This window comes from Phalangium opilio, unplaced genomic scaffold, assembly GCF_054372755.1.
Source record: "Phalangium opilio isolate 3A_F unplaced genomic scaffold, DU_Popi_V2 ptg001170l_1, whole genome shotgun sequence".
Taxonomy (NCBI): Eukaryota; Metazoa; Arthropoda; class Arachnida; order Opiliones; family Phalangiidae; genus Phalangium; species Phalangium opilio.
Window position 1 is genome coordinate 10,849,878 of NW_028324255.1, and position 24,560 is coordinate 10,874,437.

General features: G+C 43.0%; 5 protein-coding genes across 5 annotated transcripts; 1 reads left to right on the forward strand and 4 right to left on the reverse strand.

Moving 5' to 3' along the window:
* Nucleotides 1-4,249: 4,249 nt before the first annotated feature.
* Nucleotides 4,250-5,020, reverse strand: LOC149587231 (uncharacterized). Its single transcript, XM_089863533.1, has one exon. The coding sequence runs from the start codon at nucleotides 5,018-5,020 to the stop codon at nucleotides 4,250-4,252; it is 771 nt and encodes a 256-aa protein (XP_089719659.1).
* Nucleotides 5,021-5,801: 781 nt separating this feature from the next.
* LOC149587232 (uncharacterized) lies at nucleotides 5,802-7,181 on the forward strand. Its single transcript, XM_089863445.1, has one exon. The coding sequence runs from the start codon at nucleotides 5,813-5,815 to the stop codon at nucleotides 7,004-7,006; it is 1,194 nt and encodes a 397-aa protein (XP_089719571.1). The 5' UTR covers nucleotides 5,802-5,812; the 3' UTR covers nucleotides 7,007-7,181.
* Nucleotides 7,182-13,296: 6,115 nt separating this feature from the next.
* Nucleotides 13,297-14,133, reverse strand: LOC149587233 (uncharacterized). Its single transcript, XM_089863535.1, has one exon. The coding sequence runs from the start codon at nucleotides 14,131-14,133 to the stop codon at nucleotides 13,297-13,299; it is 837 nt and encodes a 278-aa protein (XP_089719661.1).
* A 4,522-nt stretch (nucleotides 14,134-18,655) lies between these two features.
* On the reverse strand, nucleotides 18,656-20,155 carry LOC149587234 (uncharacterized). Its single transcript, XM_089863536.1, has one exon. The coding sequence runs from the start codon at nucleotides 20,153-20,155 to the stop codon at nucleotides 18,656-18,658; it is 1,500 nt and encodes a 499-aa protein (XP_089719662.1).
* Nucleotides 20,156-20,829: 674 nt separating this feature from the next.
* LOC149587235 (uncharacterized) lies at nucleotides 20,830-21,777 on the reverse strand. Its single transcript, XM_089863537.1, has one exon. It carries the CDS (start codon nucleotides 21,775-21,777, stop codon nucleotides 20,830-20,832), a length of 948 nt encoding a protein of 315 aa, XP_089719663.1.
* Nucleotides 21,778-24,560: the final 2,783 nt, after the last annotated feature.

Sequence of the window (24,560 nt, forward strand, 5' to 3'; positions counted from 1 at the left end):
ACATCAGCTCATAACCAACTTCCACAATTGGCAACGTCACCTATTCAAGTTTCAAAACGAGGCAGACAAATCCGAAAAAGAATTTGCGACGATTTTCAATACGATTAGAGGACAATATGATTTTGACGATCACAAGTTTACAACTAATTCAAACATGAAGCAATTGGTTAATGATATTTCCTGTTTTGTGATAACAAGTTACGAAGTTCCTATATGTGATATCTCCAAACAAAACTGTGATTATTTCAAATTTAAATTCGTCAATATTAGATTTCATTTGTTAAAAGTTTAATTAAGTTCTTATCTGAAAACAAATCTGTCAAAACTGTGATTATTTGAAATTGTAAATGGTCAATATTAAATTTTTTTGTTTCAATTGGTAACTTTTATTGATTTTATTTATACCCTAAATTTATTTATCGCAAATATCTAATCCTACTTTACGATACGATGCCTCGGCATTCTGGGATGTCTTTGTACACCCATAATCAACAAAGACAATGCAAAAAGCATAGTCTTTGCCTAACATGAGCAGAGCATTCATTCTTGTTGCTTCAATATCTTCTGATTCCCCGTTGTAACTACTTCTTCTTTTTAAGCATATATTAGCTTTATATGAAAAACGAAAGAAAAGAAAAATGTTTAAAGTTAATTTAACAAATTAATTGAGAAATTAAAATTAAAACCGCGATATTATTAGTTATGTTTGGTCTTTTTCATTGGAAAATGTTTCAAAATATTTACTTAGTTTGAGCGTATGGATGCAAAACTCTAGAGCTGATAATGCCGAAGCCGAGTCTTGATGTTGAAAAGTTGCTAATATTCTCGGTGAAAATTCGTCAGGGCGGGTAGAATTTTGGGTCTCCGAAATACACGAAAAACTTGAGGCTACCCCTTCTGATATAACCATTATTTTTCGAAAATCATCATCAGTAGCTGTTTGTTTGTTAACGAGCTTTCTTTTCCGTGTCTGCACTCGTGACTGATTAATTACAAACTTGTTTAGCTCATCCCATTTCTCAGGTGATACAAAATTTCCAAATATCTCAGATTGAGTTTCCGAAGTTTTCACATACATTTCTGTTTGAGTTGCAACACTATTTACAGAACTGTGTGATTCAGTTTGAACCCTGACATCGCAATAAACGCACTTTTCAGTTCCGACGCTAATGTCAGTTTTCATTACAAATGTGTCAAACTGGACTGACACATCATTAGACTTTGTTTTAGCATTGGAAAATTCTAAATCCATTGTTGTTTGCAAACCAACATTGTGGCCAAGTTTGGCGTAGAAATTATATTGGGTACTTTGGTTTTTCGGCTTTTGCGCTGGAAGCGCTAACTGTTCTGGTGTTTTCTTTCGAGGCATTTCAATATTAAAAGCAATAACAAAGTTTCGGAAACAATATCAAAATTCAACTTAACGAAACTTGAAAATTCCACGACGATTGAACCGAAAGAGCGCTAAAGAACAACCGTTAAGCCTAGTTAAGCAGCCGATTTCTCAATAGTATTCCCCACTATCCCCAGGAGCCGCTACCATCGCGAACTATTTTCCGCTTGTCACGTAAGTCTTTCGCGAGGTGCGGCTCACTCGTTCGGCCTCTCTCGGTCATTCCGTCCTATCTCTCCTCCGCTCCCTGCCAGAAACGTTAACCTCCTTTCTCGGCTCGAACTCCAACTCTACTCCTATGCTCTCTTCAAAATTATTCTCTCCTCTTTTCGCACTTTCACTTTTTAGGGGTCACGTGTGTCCGAGTTCACTCGTGGTTTTTATAAAATCCCCGAGTATCGCGGTTTGCGCGCGAGGGTTTCAACCAGCCATAGGGGAAAGGGGAAAACCAGCCATACGAATATTGGTGTAAACTAATTGTTTGTTACAAAGGGAATAGCCAGTGTAAGAGGAATACAATTTTCCAAATTTCCGGGAAATAGAGAACACATTTGCCCTGATTTTCCAACTGCGAACGCGGTTCCCCGGGGTGTAAAAACAGCCAGACAGACACGTCGAAATTAGAACTTCTCCGTGACATACGTCACTCTGAGAGGTAAAAAGCAGAATTTTTCCTATTATCAGAAGTCCATTAAATTAAAAAAAGCGGGGTTTGCAACTCCCCTCTATTGTGTAGCAATACTGAAGAAGGGCGACACATTCGCTACCTCGTGATAACCTTTCTCAGATCTCCGATTTAGGTGCGACTCGTACGCCAAAATTTGCCCTAGTGAGAGAGAAAAAACTATTGGCTGATAATGAACACTGAATTTTTTAACAGTCAAGCTCATTCAGTTTTTTATGACTCTTCATAAACCTATTGAAAAAAACTATTTAACGACCATGGCCGTTCCTTTTTTATTTTTTTAAAAAGCAAACAATCTACCCTTTAGAGATCCAGCGTTCATGGGCTGAAGAAGTCACGCCCCGCTCACGGCAAGAAAGAATTCCTAGATAAGAGAGGAGCTCGAGAATTCTAACAGCGTTAGGAACGGGGGGAACATTTATCCCCCTATCCATGAAGTTAAAAGGAGTTCTTTCCCCATCAGAGAAGTACGCTATGCCAGCTATTGTAATTGTATACTTCCTAGGCTAATTTAATGGACTTCTGCTATTATAAGAGATCTTTAGCAAAACAACTTTTTTATGTACAGATCGAGCGGTCTTCGGCTTAAGATGAAGATTAAAAAGAGCGTTTCCTCAGTTACTTTTCGGTATCACTGTTTACAAACATTATTTTCGCGACAGTTGGGTCGAAGTTTTTATGATTATGACATTTCAACGGTCTAAAGTAAAGCCCTAAGACGATATTTCATCAGTGTCGGTTGTACTTCGAAACAACTACGTCGTTCCAAGGTCGATTACGCTACTGGGGTCAACTCCCAAAGACTGTGATTTTATAGAAGAGATATACTGTACCTGATGTTATGGCTGTTGGAAAGTTTATCCATTATGTAATCCTCAATGTAAAAGTTTTGCCTGTCATTCCAAAATGATGTGGTTTTCCTAATATTATCGTGATACTAAAGTTGTAAAAGAAAAAATCCTTGATTTGAAACAGCAACGCTTTTACTTCATAGAAAATGGTAGGGGTGTGCAGGTACGGGAAACTATGAGGGTACTTTGGGAGCAGGTCGAACACCCCCCCCAATACCTGTAATTCACATTTTTAATTACTCGCAACTACCCGGGCGGAAAATGGTTTTGTTCTTCTACCCGTGTCAAGTTCAAACTGCTTGCTATTTAAGGGAGGGAGGACTAACATGGCTAGGGTCCGTACTCCTCCTAAGTTATTTTTTCCATAAATATTCAGTGTGTGAAGCTATGTGTTTAGTTTAAATTCATTGGACTTAATCTAAGCATACGGTTGTTGTTTAATCATAGGACAGACTATTGAATTTTTAAACCTTAACCAGGGACCGCGGGTACCATTTGTGCACCCATTGAGTCACAGTACTAAAACGCTATGTTGAGATAAGGATTTTTAAGTCAATGAGATTAGACGATAGTATCTGCCCCTATTGTTTTTCTGTTTGATGTCAAATATTTTTAAAACAAACCCTAGCTAAACCAAAACATAAAGGAAGCTAAAAACTGGGAGTAAACCTACTCCAAGTTTAAAATATTCAGTAGATTTGTTGAATATTTCGGTTCTTAAAGATGTTTTTTCTTTTCTAGACAGATGACAATTATAATCATTATACCCCATTAGTATTCCCTGTAACTTAAAATATCCGACTGGTACCCGACAACCATTTTAAACTTGTATCAGATTCGATATCCTTTGTAGAATGGGCTACGGGTTTTTGAGGGGAGAGCTTACGGTTTAGACTGAGAAGCATACCGCTACGTGGTTCGTATAATTAACTTAAATCTTTATGTGCGAAATAGAGCGACGGTTGATTGAAAACTCGAGTTATAACAATAACTAATTTTATTTAATGATAAAATGGTAAATAGACATCGCGCTGTATAGCGTATCGTTTAAACAAAAGGAGCTTTGTCTCTACACGTCTACGAATTCAAAACTAATCACGCCTCTGCCCTTTCTGTCTTCTCTATTTAAACAATTTTGGGCAGGAGAGAGAGGGCAAAGGTTCAATACATATGGTTAATTATCTAGTTTTTTAAAACACGCTTTGAGATATACTTTTTTACAGTTTTTAGGTTAAAGTTTTATTACATAGATTAAAATATATCATTGTTTAAGATTTAGTTTTAACACGCTCCCCCCCTTGAGCCTCGATCAGGCTCAAGTCATGGTTGGAACTCAAGCAGGTACAAAAGTTGTACAGGACGTTTGCAGATGGTTCCATTTGCAGTACGGAGGAGGCAGGATCTGATTACACCATCTCTTCCACGAAAGGCTTCTGTTACTATGGCTGTCTTCCAACATTGGCGCGGGATTTTTTCCTCCTTGATAAGGACAAGGTCGTTTGGTTTCAATTCCTTGGTTGGATTGCACCTTGTGCGATGATGAGCGGAGCGTAGCTCCAAAAGGTAGTCATCTTTCCATCTTGTCCAGAATCGGTCGTTCAGCGTTTGGCGGTATTTGTAATGTTTGACGAGTGCGTCTCTGGTCACAGGAGCGACTTCAGCTTGAGGGAACGATCGAGATGGCAAAGTGGTGATACGGCGACCCACCAGGAAATGAGCAGGCGTGAGAACTATGGGTTCGCCGGGGTCTTCATAAAGAAACGTCAGAGGTCTGGAGTTAATCGTGGCTTCCGCTTCGGTTAGAATTGTTTGGAGTTCTTCCGCTGTTAGTTTGGCTTTCCCAATGGTTTTCTTTAGAGCGGTTTTACAACTGTGAACAAGGCGTTCGTAAAACCCGCCCCACCAGGCGCCGCGATCAGCAATGAACTTCCAGGTTATTCGGTGTTCTCCTAGGTAGCTAGTGACTTCTGAGCTTCTCAAGTTCTGAAAGATAGCTTTTAAGTCCAAATCAGCGCGTTTGAATGTTTTTGCATTGTCAGAGAAAACGGTTTTGACAATGCCTCGTCTTGCGATAAATCGGCTGAATGCCATCAGAAACTTCTCCGTTGTGAGATCTGTCACGAGCTCGAAATGTACCGCACGTGTAACGGCGCACGTAAAGAGAGCTATTGTCAGGTATAGATTGGCCACGGAGCCAAGATAAGATCATGAAAGCCCGTGCGAACCGGCCAGCTCGCCTGGTTTATGGGCCACCCATGCCACTCGGGTATAAAAGGACCCCTCGCACGGGCATTCGAGAGATTCGCTTCGGCGACAGTAGAGGGATAAGACCATTGGTGTCCAGCCCCTACTAGTTCGTCTAAGTTCTCCGCTCTCAGATAGAGGGATAAGACCCTTGTTGTCCAGCCCCTATCCGAGAGAACGTCCCCGCAACCCTGACTTAGGTTCCGGCGACCCCTTGTTCATATTCCGAATAAATAATATTTAAACGTACCATACAACTGTCGTCTCACTTAAAAATAAGCCTATTCCGACTTATCCGTACAAATACTGACGCGACAAAGTGGTGGAGGCACGGGGCACGATTTGTCCGTACATCCAATAGATCTACTGCGTATGAGCGATCCAGAGTCTTCCGATACCGAAATCTACGGCTCACCCGAAGAAAGTATTTCTCCCCCTCGATTTCCGTTCGACTATAACGCAGCTGATTTAGCCGATCCCGTCGACGAACCATACGGGCCAAGCTCCGCCAGAACTGCCGAGACGTCGGAAAAAAGATTTTCCCGCCGACATAAAAATCTCGAACCCGAGTTTTCGAGTCTTCTTCCCGTCACCCGACGAGGTATTTCTGCACCGAGAACCACTTGCTTCCAAACAAATATGGCCGCTACTCCCGACCAAATCGCCGCTGCCGTAGCCGCTGCGATTCAAGCCGTTAATATAGCGCGAGACGCTCCTCAATTCAACCCAGACTCCCAGGACGTGTGCGACTGGCTAACGGTTTTTAAGAAAGTGATACAGGCCGACCATAGCCGCATATCCAGCCTGCCCACGGTCCTTGAAGGCAAGGCGATCAATTGGTTTTCGTCGAAAATCCGACAAAACGACGCCGCTCAAGTTACCCCTACTTGGGTAGAATGGGAAGCTGAACTGATATCAGAATTTGGCCGAAATTCAATAGCCACTTTCAATGAATTACTATCCCGCAAGCAACAACCGGGTGAATCACCGGTAACTTATTTCCGAAACGTCACGGACTTATGCTCCCGCGTCAACCCCTCAATGCCTGAAGTAGAAAAAGTTCATCATTTATTCAGGGGCCTACTACCGCAGCTACGGGAAAAAATCGTCCTTATGAACCCTAGCACTACAAAAGATTTCCTATCGAACATCCAACTCCTTTCTACCACGGAGTCAACCTTCACTTTCTCCGAAAGCCGCATCATGGATGTTTTGGCAACGGCTTTGGCCGGTAACTCCGTCCCAGCTACACCCGCAGCTACTACACCCTGCCTCTATCAAGCCCCCGAGGACGAGGAACTCTCCAAACTAAAAAAGGAACTACGGAGCTTAAAAGAAGAAAATCGTCTCCTCAAAGAGGAAAACAGCGAAATACGAGAGGATAACCGCCGAATGAGGGAAGAAAATCGCCACCTCCGGTCCGACTTAGGTCACATACATCATAGCAATCGATGTTCCCTATGCACTCGTACCGACAATCTAACCTCCTACTGCCGTACCCATCTTCCTTCTCGCCCAGTACATGAACAAAACACTCCTGATGCCTCTAGCAACTCACAACGTGGTTTTAGGGACGGTCCCCCAAACTTTAGAGGACGAAGTCCATCACCCTACCTGAACAATAACAGAGAGCCCTCAAGGAGGGATTCAACACCATCTAGAGGTTGCAGTCCTTCTCCTTACTTCCCCCAGGGACGACCTACCTCCCCCTACCCGAATACGCGACGTTCAGATTCTCCACATAGACCGGCCGAGCAAAGATTCAATAACAATCGAGACCAATTTAACAGCAATTCACGAAATTCGGGAAACGACAACCGACGGTGGAGATAGGGGATACCCCACCGTCATCGCCTATAGAGCACCCCCTTCTCTTCCAACGCAAACAAAACCGGACCCCTCCGGCCACACCTTTAGAGCAACCCCTTCTTCTCCAGTCCGAACAAAAACTAGTACAGATCAAAGGCTGTATAGATGGATCCGATAACCAACTAAACGTTGTTCTAGATACCGGGAGCATCAAAAACATTATCAGTCAACAAACCGCCCGGGGGCTAGACTTAAGAATAACGCCAGCCGAAAACATAGTCTTCAGAGTTGCTAACGGTGACGGCATAAAACCTGTCGGAAAAGTCAATACCTGCATTCAACTCGGGAAAAAGAAGCACAACATCGATGCTTTTGTTATTAATGATTTCACGTACGACTTACTACTTGGATTGGACTTCTGTTCCACGAACCGGGTCGTGATTGACTTTGGGTCATCACTAGTATCCATTGAAAACGAGACCCTCACCTTTGATCACCCATCGGACTCTGACGAACCAATTAAAATTCGTATCCTAAATGATCTCTCCATTCCACCTACATCAGAGGCCATCTTGAGAGTCACGTGTTCCGAAAACGAGGCCACCCTTCTCATCGAGGGGGCCGATAGAGTATCCCAACAACACGGTCTGCTTCCTTGCAAAACTCTTACGGAATTTCACAAAGGCCAAGGATTCTTACGGGTAGCAAACCCCACCAAGCAGACGATAAGTCTAAAAGCCGATACCCTGGTGGGAAATGGATACCGTGTCACAGACCTCAACTATCTGGAAAATGATATCTCATCAAGCGAAACCCTACCCGACGACCTCCATATCGGAACCCAACTAACCCATCAAGAGACAAACACATTAAGAACTATGCTACGTAAATATCCAAAGATATTTTCAAGACACAGCACTGACCTTGGTCGCACATCACTCGTACCGCATCGCATTAACATAGGAACAGCAGCACCGGTTAGGTGTCAACCTTATCGCAAATCATACGCCGAAAGGGAGACCATTAAGAAAGAAGTCGACAAAATGCTCGAGGGCAATATCATCCGAGAATCCTGCTTGCCTTGGGCCGCGCCGGTAATCATGGTCAAGAAAAAAGACGGAACCCTACGTTTCTGCGTAGACTGGTGCAAACTAAACGCCGTCACAAAAAAGGACGTGCATCCGATTCCCAGAATAGACGACACCTTGGACCGCCTATCGGGCTCATCACTTTTTACTACCCTAGACTTAGCACAAGGATATTTCCAAGTCGAACTCCATGAGGAAGATAAGGAAAAAACAGCCTTTGTTACACCCGACGGCCAGTACGAGTTTAATGTCCTAGGCATGGGCCTATGTAATTCCCCTGGCACCTTCCAGCGCCTAATGCACAAGGTTCTTGGGTCCCTGATGTGGCAAGTCGCGCTTGCATATCTCGACGACATTATAATTTTCTCCCGCTCCTTCGACGAACACCTCATACATCTAGAAGCAGTCTTGAAGCGCCTCGAAGAAACTGGCTTGAAAATAAAGCCGGAAAAGTGCTCTTTTGCCCAAACTCGTATTAAATACCTTGGCCACGTTATTGACGGCGACGGGGTCTACCCCGACCCTCATTTGATAGATGCCGTGGCTCATTTCCCACGTCCAGAAAACGTCAAGGCAGTCCAACGCTTTTTGGGCGTCGCCGGCTATTACCGAAGGTTTATAAAAGGCTTTTCGTCCATAGCCAAGCCCCTGTCGGACCTCACCATTAAAAATGCGCCATTTGAATGGACCTCCGAGGTGGAAACAGCATTCAACACACTTCGGGAAAAACTAACATCATCACCTATCCTGGCTCATCCGATTTTTGAAGATCAGTTCGAACTCCACACCGACGCTTCCGCCTATGGGATTGGAGCAATCCTTAAACAACGACGTCTGGGGAAGGAGCATGTCATCGGCTACCCTAGTCGTCTTTTAAATAAAGCAGAGCAAAATTACAGTCCCACCGAACGGGAATGTTTGGCAATAGTATATGGGACGCAAAAATTCCGGCCGTACCTTTATGGACGACCCTTCAAAGTTGTGACGGATCACCACGCCTTATGCTGGTTGAAATCCGTTCGTAACCCTAATGGAAGATTGGCCAGGTGGGCGCTTCAATTACAAGAATTTGACTCCGTTATAACCCATAAAAATGGAAGGATACACAAGGACGCCGATGCTCTATCGCGAGCCCCTTTTAGTGGGGCCCCCAAGAAGAGATACCCCTCCTAATAGCTGCCGTCAATCAAGCCAACACAATGAACCAACTCCGAGCCTTCGATATCGCTAAACTTCAAAGAGAAGAACCTTTCTTCGGACCTATTATCCGATACTTAGAAAATCCTGGGGGACACAATACGAAGATCGTCGCGAAAGCAGCTAAGCCCTACAAGTTGATGGGAGATCTCCTCCATCGCCAAGTAAAAACTGACGAAGGGTTCAAGCTAGTAATGGTCGCTCCCAAAGAAATCCGTTCCCTGATTTTTAAGGCACTACACGACGACGCCGCCTCGGGCCACTTAGGCTTTCGCCGTACCTGGGAGCGAGTAAAACAGCGCTTCTTTTGGCCGAAAATGTTAAAACACGTTGTTAACTATGTCAGTTCATGCATTCCATGCAACAAACAGAAAACCTACCCATTCCGACCGGCTGGGTTTTTACAACCAATACCCCCCACTACAAAGCCATTCGAACGAATTGGATTAGATAAATTGGGCCCATTCCCCGACTCGACTTCTGGCAATAAACACATTTTCGTATGTACCGACTATTGTACAAAGATGGTCGTTGCCGCCGCGGCGCCTCGTGGGACCGCTGAGGAAGCAGCATCCTTTCTTTTGAATGGCGTACTATTAAAGTATGGCTCCCCCCGCGAGCTCATCACTGACAGGGGCCGAGAATTTGTCAATGCCCTTCTCCAAGAACTAACACGACTTTTTAAAGTACACCATAATACCACCACCGCTTACCACCCACGTACCAACGGTCAAACCGAACGATTCAATAAAACCTTAGCCGATATGATGTCTCAGTATGTCTCCGAAGAACACTCTGATTGGGACCAATTCCTTCCCCAACTTGTTTTTGCATATAATACTTCAATACACAGTGTTACCGGCTATTCCCCATTCTATCTTTTACACGGATACGAAGCCGATTTAAACCTAGACGCCGCCCTTGACCTTCCGGCCAGGGCTCTTAACACCCCTTTCGGACTACACAATATCGTATATGCTCAACGAGCTCGAAACATGGCAGCCGAACGTCAAACGCTAGCGCAAGACAGAGACAAAAAACGCTTTGATAAAGGCCGCCGCGAAGTGACTTTCTGCGAAGGCGACCTCGTTTTTCTTCGCACTCCCCGACGTGTCCCCGGGCGTTCAGAAAAGCTGTTACACCAATTTAGCGGACCCTTCCATATTATTCGTCAAACAGCGCCCAACAATTTTGAAGTAGTGGATTCTACTGGCAAGAAGAAAGATATTGTCTCGGCGGAACGTTTGAAACCATACCATCCCCGACTACCCTTTCAGAAGAAAGTTCACTTTCACGACACCCCAGTGACCCATATTTTTAACACCGAAGAGGCGCCCACTACGTTCCATCAGGACCAGATCGCTCCTTCATCCATTACCAGAACCAATCCCATTGTACCCATAATGGTACCCAGCATTGGAAAACCTTCACCATTTTAATGCGTTATAGCAAATTAATTCGCAAACAGCAACGTCGGGTTGTTGCACGTAATACCCGGATTACTCAACTCTCCCCTATGACATCATTGGCCACGTCTCGCTTGGACCTTCACCTCTCGGTATTGGAACCGATATGTCCAACCACCTGTCGCAATATTCGTGATCACTGCCTCACCCCGGACATCATCGGCGCATATCTTGCACTCATCAACCGCACCGCATCCCGTTCCACCTTCATCTTCCCTTGCCTTTTCTACGCCACTTTGCAAAAGGTAGGGGCCGCGAAAGCCTCAACATTCGTCGACCAAGAGGAAGACCTCTTCGGCTATTCATTACTACTTATCCCAATTAACCGTTTCAACCATTGGAGCTTGGTCGCCATCGACCTTGACCACCACCGCTTTCAACACTTGGACTCGTTTCCACCGAATCTTAATCTTCTAGCAGAACTTCTCGCCTTCTTCCAGCGCGAAACATCACTGCGGGGTATTATTGATATGTGTTTTGAGAATTTCGATCGGACTGTGCCCCCACTACCGCGGCAAATGCATGGTGTTGACAGTGGTATTTTTTGTTGTGAATTCGTGGTGAGTACAATTTTAACGCGGCGGACGTTCCCGCTCTCCGGCGGAGAATCCGGACTGAACTCCAACGTCACCAAAAAAAAAAAAAAATGCTAATACTAATATCCTCTCAGTTTGGTTTGTAAATTTATCCCTGTTTTATAATCGTAACTTTAATCATAACCCTATTTTTGAGTTTGTTTTGCATATATTTTTTGTTTTACTACCTTCTTGTGTACATTGCTTGTATTTTTTGCCAATTATTTTGTCTTGGTCCCTTTTTGTAACCGCCGGGACGGCGTTTTTCTTTGCGGGGAACTGTCAGGTATAGATTGGCCACGGAGCCAAGATAAGATCATGAAAGCCCGTGCGAACCGGCCAGCTCGCCTGGTTTATGGGCCACCCATGCCACTCGGGTATAAAAGGACCCCTCGCACGGGCATTCGAGAGATTCGCTTCGGCGACAGTAGAGGGATAAGACCATTGGTGTCCAGCCCCTACTAGTTCGTCTAAGTTCTCCGCTCTCAGATAGAGGGATAAGACCCTTGTTGTCCAGCCCCTATCCGAGAGAACGTCCCCGCAACCCTGACTTAGGTTCCGGCGACCCCTTGTTCATATTCCGAATAAATAATATTTAAACGTACCATACAACTGTCGTGACCCAGAGCTGTGCTAATTAATTAGTTAGCTAATTGAATTTCTAATTAATTAGCAACATTTACTAATTGAAAATGGTAATTGAATTTTAATTACCTTAGTGCTAATTGAGAAGTAATTCTAATTAATTAGTATGAATCGGAAAGGTAATTATCTAATTAAAATTTAATTAGATTTAGGATTAACTAATTAGCCAATTGGATTTTCAATTAATCTTTTACGCCAATTTGTTGTAAAAAAATCGAGGAATTAACTCATGATTCATCTATTTGAATAAGAAAAAGCCTTATTATATCAATGAGGAAGCCTTAGTGCTACTCTAAATTTTTCAGCTCCTCAAATATGAGAGAATACTAGTACTAGTAGAATATTTCGTAGTTCGCAACTGCCCCATTTCGAAATTTCGACTGTTTTACCTACTCGAATTAAAAGCAGTGCGCATGTATTTACTACTCAGGAGTCCATTATAGGAACTATGGCAAGAAAATGAAAAAATGAGACAAATTTTAACATGACGGAAGGCTCGAGGCTTGTCTCATTTTTCGAGAATAATTCTTGGCTTCCGTACCCGTTTATCAATGGCATTGAAAGATTAAACTTTGCATTACCAAAGTACTAAATCCATGGGCACTTTTAAACTTTTATGTTTACTTATGGTTTCTTTTTTACCTTAATTAGAAAATAGTAATTCTAATTAATTAGTTTGATAAATAAATGTCTAATTTCTAATTGAATTGAATTAGTTTCTATGTCTAATTGCTAATTGGCTATTTAATTAGTTCATAAATATTTCCCTAATTGCTAATTGGCTAATTAATTAGTTCAAAAATATTTCCCTAATTGCTAATTGGCTAATTAATTAGTTCAAAAATATTTCCCTAATTGCTAATTCTAATTCAATTAGTTGTCAGCTAATTAGCACAGCTCTGCTGTCGTCTCACTTAAGAATAAGCCTATTCCGACTTATCCGTACAAATACTGACGCGACACTATGTACGTCTTGTCTCCTTTCTTCGTGTAGAGAGGTCCTGCGAAATCAAGCCCGGTGATTTCGAAAGCGGGAGCTGGAGTGTTTCGTAGTGGTGGTAGAGGAGCCATAGGTACTGCAGACGGTCTGGCTCGGTACTTGAAACATATGACAAATTTGGATATTTGGTTCTTGATGAGTTGTCGTCCACGTACGATCCAAAATTTCTCACGGATCTCTACCAAAGTATCATTTACCCCAGCGTGCATAAGGCGATGGTGGTGAAATTGTACGAGAAGGCGTGATAGGGTATGATCGTACGGCATGATCCATGGGTGGCGTTCGCGATAAGTGAGAGTTGTGCCAATGAGCCTCCCTCCTACACTGAGAATTCCGTCTGCGTCTAAGAAGGGATCCAGTCTTTTAGCTGGAAAGGCTGCTCTGGATTGGCTACGGCTGCGGAAACACCTTGGAAGATGGTGGCTCGAAATTCTCGTTTGATCTCAGAGTTCAGGGCGTCATCTGGTTTTGGGTTGGAGATAGGAAACTCTCCTGGTTCGCTTAGCCAAACAGGGCCCCTCCACCACATGGCATTGGTGAGAAGGTTACTGGCCTTGAGACCTCGTGTAGGCAAATCGGCAGGGTTGTCTTTTCCTTTGCAATGGCTCCAGATTTCGGGTGACGTAAGAGTCTGTATTTCTCTAACCCTGTTTGAGACAAATGGTTTATAAGTTGCAGCTGCCCCTCGTATCCATTGTAGCGATATGGTAGAATCTGTCCACATCCGGAGTTTTGTTGGTTTAGAGGATAGGGCTTCCAAAAGATGTTTAGACAGTCGAGCTCCAAGTACTGCTCCCATGAGCTCCAGGCGGGGTAGAGTAAGCTTTTGTAGTGGTGCTACCCGTGTCTTGGAAGCTACCAAGGTCGTTCCGATTTTATGGTCTGTGGTCTGGTAGCGAAGGTACGCCGTGGCAGCGTAGGCTTTCTGGCTTGCATCGACCAATATGTGGAGCTCTGCAGAGGTAACCGGTGAATTCTCAATGCCTGAGAAATAGAATCTTGGGATGGTTAAATTTCGAAGTTCGGTGAGCTCGTTACACCAATCGTCGTATAGGATAGAAATGTCATCTGGCAAAGGCTCGTCCCAGGATACCCCTCGTTCCCAGAGCAATTGAAAAAGGAACTTGGCTCTTATCGTATAAGGAGCCAGAAACCCTAAAGGGTTGAAGCATATAAACATTGTGAACTGTAGCCGTTAGGGGGCGCTAAGGGGACGAGATTGGGGACTAGGGACTTTACCGACAGACCTCTCCAGGCGAGGCTCGCGATCAGACTGTATATTAATTACCATGTATCTTTCTTACTAACTATCATTCAAGTATTATTAAATATGTTCCTGTTTAATCATGACTCATTATTAAACCGACAACAGAACATTACAATGGCGACGGAGGCGAGATACACCATTTTAGCGTGAGGTTAGTTGATTTACGTATAACCTACGGGTAACGCGAGCCAAGGCTTACCAACGAATCGAACGTGCGGGGCAAGGAGAGCCTACGGACTTTACAACCTGGAGGTGATATCGATGTGGCCAAGGCTTACATCACCACGAGGAAGAAAAAGGTACATGAACATAATCATAACATCTACGGATTGAAATAAAGGAAAATTGCACATCTACGGATTTGAACTGATCGTTTTTAAAAGTCTACGGACTGAATTAAACGTAAATAAACATCTACGGGTATTTATTAAACGTCTACGGACTGAATTAAACGTAAATAAACATCTACGGGTATTTATTAAACGTGATTAAACATCTACGGACTAGAACTGAATTGAATTAAACGTAAATAAACATCTACGGGTATTTATTAAACGTGATTAAACGTCTACGGACTAGAACTGAAACGTAACTAAACATCTACGGGTATATAATTAAACGTGATTAAACGTCTACGGAGTATAAATGAACGGGAATTATCAAATTACGGAATTGAACTATTTGCCTGCTATGCTATCATTATTAACGACGTATGAAATGACGGAACGCAACACTAAGGAATTGCGTGTCCTGAACCCCGTTGATGAACATCAGCAAGTGAACGCCATCATTCCGTCCAAGAGCCATTCGAGATTTCAACAAGACAATAGGCAACCTCAAGCCTCACGAGCTACTCAACCGTCTGGGGCAAGACCACCTAGTTGCATACGTTGCACTAGCATTGACCACACTCCGCCGAATTGTCCATATAAAGAATTTATATGCAACAACTGCAAGAAAGTAGGTCATCTGGGAAAAGCATGTAACCGACCGCCCACGGAATTGAAACAACGACTTCCCGCCAAGAGAAGTTCAAACAACCAACGCCCAAAACGCCGACATTCGCGAACCACAGCAAATCATATAGCAGATGAGGACGATAATACGCCAACGGCTACGGTTATGGCAAATACTGCCGATGAAGCAGAACTATATCGGGTCCCAGTCAGGGAATACGCCATGTATCATGTTGATGATGATGTCATGGAAGAAGAACATTCCTCTCCTATGAGTCTGGAACCACCACCCCCTGAGACCATTATCTGCGCATTAAACGGCAAGAAGGTATGTTTTGAACTGGATACTGGCCCAGGTTATGCAATGATTTCAGAGGTTGTCTACGGTCAACTTCCTCACGTGCAACCATAACAAGACTTCCGCAAACGCTCAACGTCGTTCACGGGCGGAACACTTCAGATTTTGGGTTCCACGTTACTCACTGTCTCGTACCGTGATAATCAAGCCGAACTACCAGTTCTCGTCTTTTGTGGAGACCGCCCAAATCTATGTGGTCGCAACTGGCTGTTTTCAAAGCTGAACGTGCTACCACGTGTAGCAGAATACTCGGTGCAACCGCACTCCGACGTCGCTTTTGGAGTAAACGCTATGGAATCGTCGGACTCTACGCCCTTGCAAACTATTTTGGATCGACACGCAGCACTTTTCACACCTGGTTTGGGCAAACTGAAGGATGTCAAGGTAAAATTATACCTTAAGCCGGATTCGCGCCCCACATTCTGTAAAGCACGGTCAATTCCGTACGCTATGAAGGACAAGGTAGAGGAAGAGCTTCAAAGATTGGAGTCATTGCACATTATAGAAAGCGTACCATACTCTGAGTACGCTTCGCCAATCGTTCCTATCCGGAAAGTCAATCAAGATGCTATTCGTATCTGTGCAGACTTCAAAACGACGATTAATCCCAACTTGGATATAGAGAAATACCCTCTGCCAAAGGCTGAATTTTTATTCGCGACTCTGGCTGGATGCAAGTATTTTGCGTGTATTGATCTAAGAGACGCCTATAACCAGTTGGAATTACATGAAGACTCTAAAGCAATCACCGTTATAAACACCTCACGAGGACTATTCAGGTATAATCGTCTACCTTTCGGGAGTGCCTCAGCCTCGGCCATATTTCAACGGGTCATAGAAACATTGTTCCGCAATCAAAAAGGCGTGTCACCCTTCCAGGATGACATAGTATTAGTGGGTGCGACCAAACAATCCCTCTTAAAGCTATTAGACCAAGTACTGGAAACGTTGGAAGTCAATGGCTTGGAACTGCGTCGCGAAAAATGCGTCTTTCTGGAAACGTCCATAGAATTCTTGGGTAATAGATTGGATGCACAGGGCATTCATTCACAAGAGGCCAAATTGATCGCAATCATGAACGCACCTGCCCCTACGAACCTGGAACAATTACGCTCGTTTGTGGGTATGCTGATGTACTACGGTAAATTCATAAACAACGCATCCACCAAACTAGCACCGCTATTTGAATTGTACCAGAATAATGCAATTTGGGTCTGGGAAGCAAAACACCAAGATGCCTCCCAGGGAGCAAAGCAAGCCCTAAAGGACTCTAACCTATTGGTTCTTTACGATGTTGACAAACCGATCCACATGGCATGTGACGCGTCTCCTCATGGAATAGGAGCTGTCATTTCACACGTTGAGCATGGCATAGAGCGCCCGATCTCGTTTGCGTCTCGAAGCCTCACTAAGGCTGAAGAAAATTACTCGCAATTGGAGAAGGAGGCGTTGGCCTTGGTATTTGGTGTTACGAAGTATAAAGATTATCTTTATGGCAGAAAATTTTCTCTGATTACGGATCACCAGCCTCTAGTATCGCTCCTCGCTTCGAACAAAGCAATCCCAGCGATGGCCGCTGAAAAAATTCAGAGGTGGGCCATAATTTTATCGGCGTATACGTACGAGATAAAATACAAAAAGGGAACATTAAACGCTAATGCCGATGCGATGAGTAGGTTGCCGCTTCCTACAAAGGAAACCGTACATACACCTCTACCCGCGGAATACGTTTTCGCGCTCACGTCCATCGCAGACATGCCAGTCAGTTTAGCCGACTTAAGTAAAGCCACGGTCGAGGATCAGAATCTTCAGAAGATTAGCCACTACTTAACCAAAGGATGGCCGCCAGCGCAAAAATTACCTGAAGCACTCCACGTGTATCATCGCCGTCGAGAAGAGCTATCAAACATAGAGCATATACTGCTAATGGGCAATCGCGTCATCATCCCGGAAAAATATCGACAAGCAATGCTAGAAGAATTGCATGGATCTCACGACGGGATCGTTAAGATGAAAGCCGTGGCAAGGTCTCGTATATGGTGGCCGTACATAGATAATGACATAACCCGACAGGTTCAGTCATGTCATAGTTGTCAGACGCACGCCGCCATGCCACGAGCAACACACACACCATGACCTCGTGAATCCAAACCATGGTCGCGGGTCCACGTCGATTTCGCGGGCCCAATAGACAGTCAGTATATATTGCTCACTGTTGATGCTTATTCGAAATGGATGGAGCTAGACATCACGCTTCCTCATCAACTATCGACGGACTCCTACCGCATCGGGCAAGTCGCCCGCCGAGCTCATTTTGGGCCGAAACCTCTTAACTAGGATTGACCTATGTCATCCCCAGCACAACCCTAAAGTACAAAAGGTTGAAGACAACCAGAAGAAAACGTACAAGTCGGGAGATTTGATTTATTCCCGCAATCATGGCATGGGGCATAAATGGCTTCCAGGTACTATTCTCGAACCGTTAGGACGAATAATGTTCAAGGTACAGACGCCCAAAGGTTACGAACGCAAACATGCCAACCAACTGCGTCCCAGAGGGCATGACACTCATGCAGCGCCACCCGCCGATGAAACCTCCGAGGAATTTTCTCTCGAGCCGATCTCCATACCTGGACCAACTCCTTTAGCCGTTCGCAGTCAAGCCGGTACGCCTGCGAGACCAATTTTGGCAACACCTATTGCCAGACCAGTTCCTACAGCAGGAAGCCACCTCACCCATTCACCACCGCGTGTGCCATCTCAGCGAGATAGCACCATACCAACCCCCATCCTACCGGACCGTCCGAAGCGTAACACACGTCCACCAGCCAAGCTTTTGGACTACGATTCTGCTCCACGCTAGTTTCTACTCACACACCTTCGTTGCGCCACGCTTGCGCCAACACCAAAAAAAGGGGGAGAAGGTAGTGAAGCATATAAACATTGTGAGCTGTAGCCGTTAGGGGGCGCTAAGGGGACGAGATTGGGGACTAGGGACTTTATCGACAGACCTCTCCAGGCGAGGCTTGCGATCAGACTGTATATTAATTACCATGTATCTTTCTTACTAACTATCATTCAAGTATTATTAAATATGTTCCTGTTTAATCATGACTCATTATTAAACCGACAACAGAACATTACAAGGGTCGAATATTCTTGTGACGGTTTTCAAAACCCAGCGTTTAGTGTTGTCTCGTGATACTAGAAACTGCAAGAGTGAAGTTAGATAATAAATAATGCAGTCTTGTTTGTAGTTCCATATGAGTTCAAGAACTTTGGAGTTTGGGGTAGCCTGGTTTTGCTCGTCTTCGGTGGTAATTCCGGATTCGATCCATAATTTTTGAAGCTCGGCGGAGTTTGTTTTCCATTTCCTTAGATTCATCGAGGCTTGGCTGAGTATTTCCTTAGTATCACGTGAAAGCTGGAAAGCATCAAGTACTTCTTGTCCCCCTGATAGCAAGTCGTCAACGTATAGTTGCTGGTTTATGGTGTGACAAGCTTTAGGGTGTGTTTCTTCGAATTTCCTTAAGTGGTGACGTACGGTGGCGGCCAGAAGAAATGGACTGCAGGTAACGCCAAACGGGACGCGGGTGATACGGTAGTGTTGAGATTTGGCAGGCTGGGGCTCGGTGTCGCCTTGAACCCACAGGAAACGGATAGCGTTACGATCGTCTTCTTGAATGGAAATTTGCAAGAATGCTTTTTCAATGTCGCTGGTGAATACTATTCGATATTCACGAAACCGGATTAATACATCAAAGAGCTCGGGGTTTAAGTTGGGTCCCGATTCGAGGCAGTTGTTCAGTGAGAGGGCTCCTTTTGCTCGCGAAGATGCGTCTTGAACGACTCTGATACGAGTTGATTCATGGTCTTCTCGGATAATCTCTCGATGCGGCAGGTAGTAAATGACGTCGCTTGGTTTATCTTGAATGGGATCAACTTCTTCTACCACCTTGGCTTCAATTTGATTGAGGATTACATTGTGATATTCTTGGAATCTTATGGGATTGGCTTTGAGACGGTTGATTAGATTTTCAGTTCTCTTCGAGGCTACTCCGAGATTGTCCTTTAGTTGTGGTTTGTTTTCATTCCATGGGAAGGAGACTTGGTATCTCCCTTCTTTGATTACAATGGTTTTCTCGAAGTCTTTTAAAACTTGATCGTCTTCCAAATTAGGTTTGGTTCCGTCCTCTCTGATCCCAATGGAATCAAGGTTCCAAAAGGCTTGGATTTTCTCGGACAGTGTGCTTTCTTCATTGGCATCCAGCGAAGAAGAGAACATGACAGCAACAGTATTGATACCAACGGCGCTGGATTTGACCTTGGTCGGTCCGTTCACTGTCCATCCAAAGACGGTCTCCATGGCCACAAGCGTATCAGAGAGACGGAAAATCTTCGTGGTGACAATTTCCCAGTAATAGTCAGATCCAATTAGGAGTTCAATGGCGGTACTGTTTTTGGCACGTGGATTTCCCATTGGAGCGTTGGCAATCATGAGTCCCTTTTCGGTCATTAGTTGAACGGTATTCTCGTCAGGAGCCGGAAAGACATTTCCGCTAATGTGAGGAATTTCAAGCGCTTCGAGAGTAATAGTTTTCGCTGGAAATTGGACGTTCATTAGTGTAAGTCGTACCTTGTTCCTTTTTACTCGCGTGGGTTTATCGCTTGAAAAGTGGTAGCTGTCTAATTCTTCGAATCCAATGACCGGAAGTTGGAGGTTTTTTATATATCTTCTTGAATGTAGGTGCGTTGAGCACCGTTGTCCAAAAGACATCTGATCTTCATTGTTGTGTCTCCAGAGGGGCTGGAAATGAGTGCTTTAGCAGTTTGAAGTAGGACTAGGTTGCCATTGATTCCTTGCATTCCGGAAGTCATGTCTGCTGTCGTCTCGGAACGGGTTTTAGGTTCCGTGTTGACATTCTGGGCTTCCCTCAACTCCTTTCTGTCGCATAAAACCTTGTGATGTTTCCTGGAACAGTTTCTGCATTTCTGATACTTGGATCTACAGTCTCAAGCTTGGTGACCTTCCTTTAGACATATGAAACAACGTATCAAGTTTGCCAAAATTTCTTTCCTCTCTTCCGTGGATTTGGGGCAGTTCGTCGTGGAGTGTGCATGCGAGTCGCAAAAGAGGCAAACGAGACGTTCCACTGTACCCGTTGTGAGACTAGCGGTGCTGGAAGGAAACGATTTTGGCCGGTGGTCATTCCGGGGGAAACTGTTCCTTTCGAAGGCTTTGTAAAGTGGTTTAGTCGGAGTCTTTTCATCAGCGTGTAGGATGGCGTGTGCACGTTATCTACTGGTGATCTCCTTTAATAGGTATTCGAGGAGAAGGTGAACTTTCCAATCAGCCTCTGATTCGAAAAGACGTGAAAATCCAAGAGCTATGTCGCTTGGGAGACGCTTGTAAATAAGGCAACTCAGAATTATACTGTCTTGGTTAATGTCGACATTCATGGATTTTAGGCTTCTTATTTGGGTTTCGCAGAAGTCATAAAATTTTCGTAGTCCCGATACGTCGTTAGAATTTTTAATAGGTGGTAGGTCGAAGAAGTTTTTTAAGTGTGTACTAACAATTGCTCCTCTTTCCCCAAATCTATTCTTTAAGGTAGTTATGGCGTATTCATAATTGTTCGAGTTTAGGCCTCTTATCGCTGTAGCAGCGTTTCCCTCAAGGTAGGATATAAGATAGTTGAACTTATCTGAATCGTGGAGATTCTCGTTGTTATGAATAGCTGTCTCGTACTGGGTCCAGAAGGTCTGCCAGGCGGCGATGGTTCCGTCGAATTTTCGGATCTCCAGTTTGGGGAGACGAACGTTAGGTACGTTCCTCGCTTGTAACGCCGTGTAATGAGGGTTCATTAATGGTGGGATATCCGTGCGGTTCCCGTTGACCTCCCTTAGAGCTGCTGTTCTTGAAGATTCTAGTTTGCGTTGAATTCTTCCTTTTGCCGCGGTGATCTCTGAATTGTAGTTTTCGGCGATTTCACATTCGGATTCAAGGTCATCCTCTTCGGTGATAAACGCTCCAATTTGGTTGTTTAACGTGTTCAACGCTTTCTCGAACCTTGTGAGTTGGTCAAGGTTGACTTCAAGTATTTCGATGTCTGGTTCTTCCCGCTGTAGTTCGTTCTCGGTGGAATTCAAAACGCGAGTTGTATTGCCGCGAACTTTTCCTCTTTTCCGAATAAGTATGCGAGCGGTTGTACCGGACTGATTTAAACCATTTTCTGTTGCCATTATGCTAGTTACTATTCGCGAGTATACCGACTGATTTATTCCGAATTTGATTTAAAGGTTATTGTTCCCGGGTTTCGGCACCAAAATGTAGAATGGGCTACGGGTTTTTGAGGGGAGAGCTTACGATTTAGACTGAAAAATATACCGCTACGTGGTTCGTATAATTAACTTAAATCTTTATGTGCGAAATAGACCGACGGTTGATTGAAAACTCGAGTTATAACAATAACTAATTTTATTTAATGATAAAATGGTAAATAGACATCGCGCTGTATAGCGTATCGTTTAAACAAAAGGAGCTTTGTCTCTACACGTCTACGAATTCAAAACTAATCACGCCTCTGCCCTTTCTGTCTTCCCTATTTAAACAATTTTGGGCAGGAGAGAGAGGGCAAAGGTTCAATACATATGGTTAATTATCTAGTTTTTAAAACAAGCTTTGAGATATACTTTTTTACAGTTTTTAGGTTAAAGTTCTATTACATAGATTAAAATATATCATTGTTTAAGATTTAGTTTTAACATCCTTAGAATCACTTCCTGCAGTCCCCTGCACACCCCTTTCTATGACTTAACTATTTTGAACATTTTTTTAGTATTAAAGCACAATAAGCGATCCTGGATTGGTAGACCACTTACCGATCGGGTTGAATAAAGAAACATGTTATCCATTTCAGTTCCGTTAAAATTGCTAGGAAGAAATTATCTTGTTAATTATATGTTTTGCAAAAACGACGAGAAAAAAATTGTGTCGCTCTAAAGACATGTGAAATTACCGATTCATTTTTTAGGCAAAGTAAAATTACCGTCTAATCGGTAATATATTTCAAATAGTAGCTGTGAAAAGTTAGCTACACCAAATTTACATATGGCCATTCTCATCGTACAATTTATACCCTACTATCAGAACATAATCTCGGATTTATTGTAGACTCCTATGAACTCCAAAACTGTAAGTTCAATATTTTCGGGCAAATTGTGTACAATAATCAAGAATATGTATAGATAATGCAAGGTATAAAACGGCAACCTAACACCCATTTGATTTACGTTGTGATAGATAAGGTTAGGTTAGGTTTGGATTCGGTAGGGATTAATTTTATGTTACGCAAGGCTAGGATGAGGTTGTCTTTCTTTTAGCTATAATCAATGCACATCATGATCTTCTAAGAGGGAATTTACATAAGCTGATTGGAGGTATGATTTTATCGTCTAAATAGATTATAGCACATTCCATTTTGGAAAGGGTTATAACACACATCACTTTCTCAACAAAATTAAAACAAGTTGGGAAAACCAAAATATTACCTCTCCGAGTCAAGAGGACTACTTACAAACTCATTTACCCAGATATGGAAATGTTTCTTTTTTTTTTATGAACAAATACTGAAGTTAAAATTTATGAAATATTAAAGCAGTATACAAAGCATAGCAAATATACTGTAAATCAGACGACATTTAACATCCAATAAGGATATACTTGTACACATTAAGATCATCCGATGGGGGAAAAACGGGAAATGAAGAGATAAAACTTTGGAGGGATATTACCTTTATGTGTTTGTAAAGGCCCAATTTTCTACTCCTCAACTGTATGCCCTCTATGTTCAAAGCCATATTCACAACAGGGTTGCCATGTAAACACTATCCTCTCGTTTCACCTCAACGATTTTCTTAGTGTGTCAACATGACTGTTAACTTTACATAACACCAAAATTAATTTGTGGCTACACACACTGGAAGTAAATGCGCACCATAAAAAGCATGAAAACACGAAAAAACGAATAATAATTGGTTTCACGCCAATTAAATGTTTTTTTCGCCTAGCTGAGAACTACGCGTTTTACGTCACGTTATCCAAAAACCCGACTATTTTCTTTGAAGACCGCGCTGGCTCAGTGCTGAGCACCGTGATGTCACAATTCAAAAACAAAATCCCGTTCTGTAGGACACTGCTAACAGCGCTGAGCTCTGATGAACGCGGCCCAAATTTCCACTATGATTACAAAATCTAAGCCAAACTATTTAAAAGTGTATTTAACTTTCGGCTCACTCTGAACCGTTAATGTCTCTGCATTACAGAAACGAAAACCAAACCCAAGCGTTTACTTTTTGGTTCACTAAACCTATTTACAAATAAAAGTTCATTTGACCAATAAAGTAGCGTTCTTCTTGTAATCACTTTAGAAAGGATTATCCTATAAACAGATGTAGTATAGCTTAAGTAATATATAAACATCCATTTCAAATAATAATATTAAAAAACATCCTTGGAATATCTAAACGAAACAGAGCTTTAAAGCTACAAAAGTACTAAATGCATCGTAATTACGAAAAAGATTTCCACATATTCACTTTATATTATGGAAAAAGTGAATATTAAGGTTCTGTAGGATTTCTTAACACATCAAAACAAAGCGAACTGCTAACTCGGCGCACTAGTGTGACAACGGACAGACACACACAGACAAAAAAATTAGACTGCTTTTTAACTCTTTCTGAATTGATTTTGAATTGAGAAAAGAGATTATCTTAAATATTAAAATAAATATAATTAATATTTAATATTTTCTTCCTTAGTTGTTCGCCTTATTGAGCGTTACATCGTTTTAAAAAAGAATAATTAAACAAACTTGAGAGACTTAACTATTATTGATTTTTGAAATGAAGCATCCTCCTGTTGCTTCGCCTTACACAAATAGGTAGTATATAAAGGATTCGAATCACAGCTGTAGATAAGAACATCGCAATTGCGTGAACCTTGGAGGAAGACCCCTCCATTG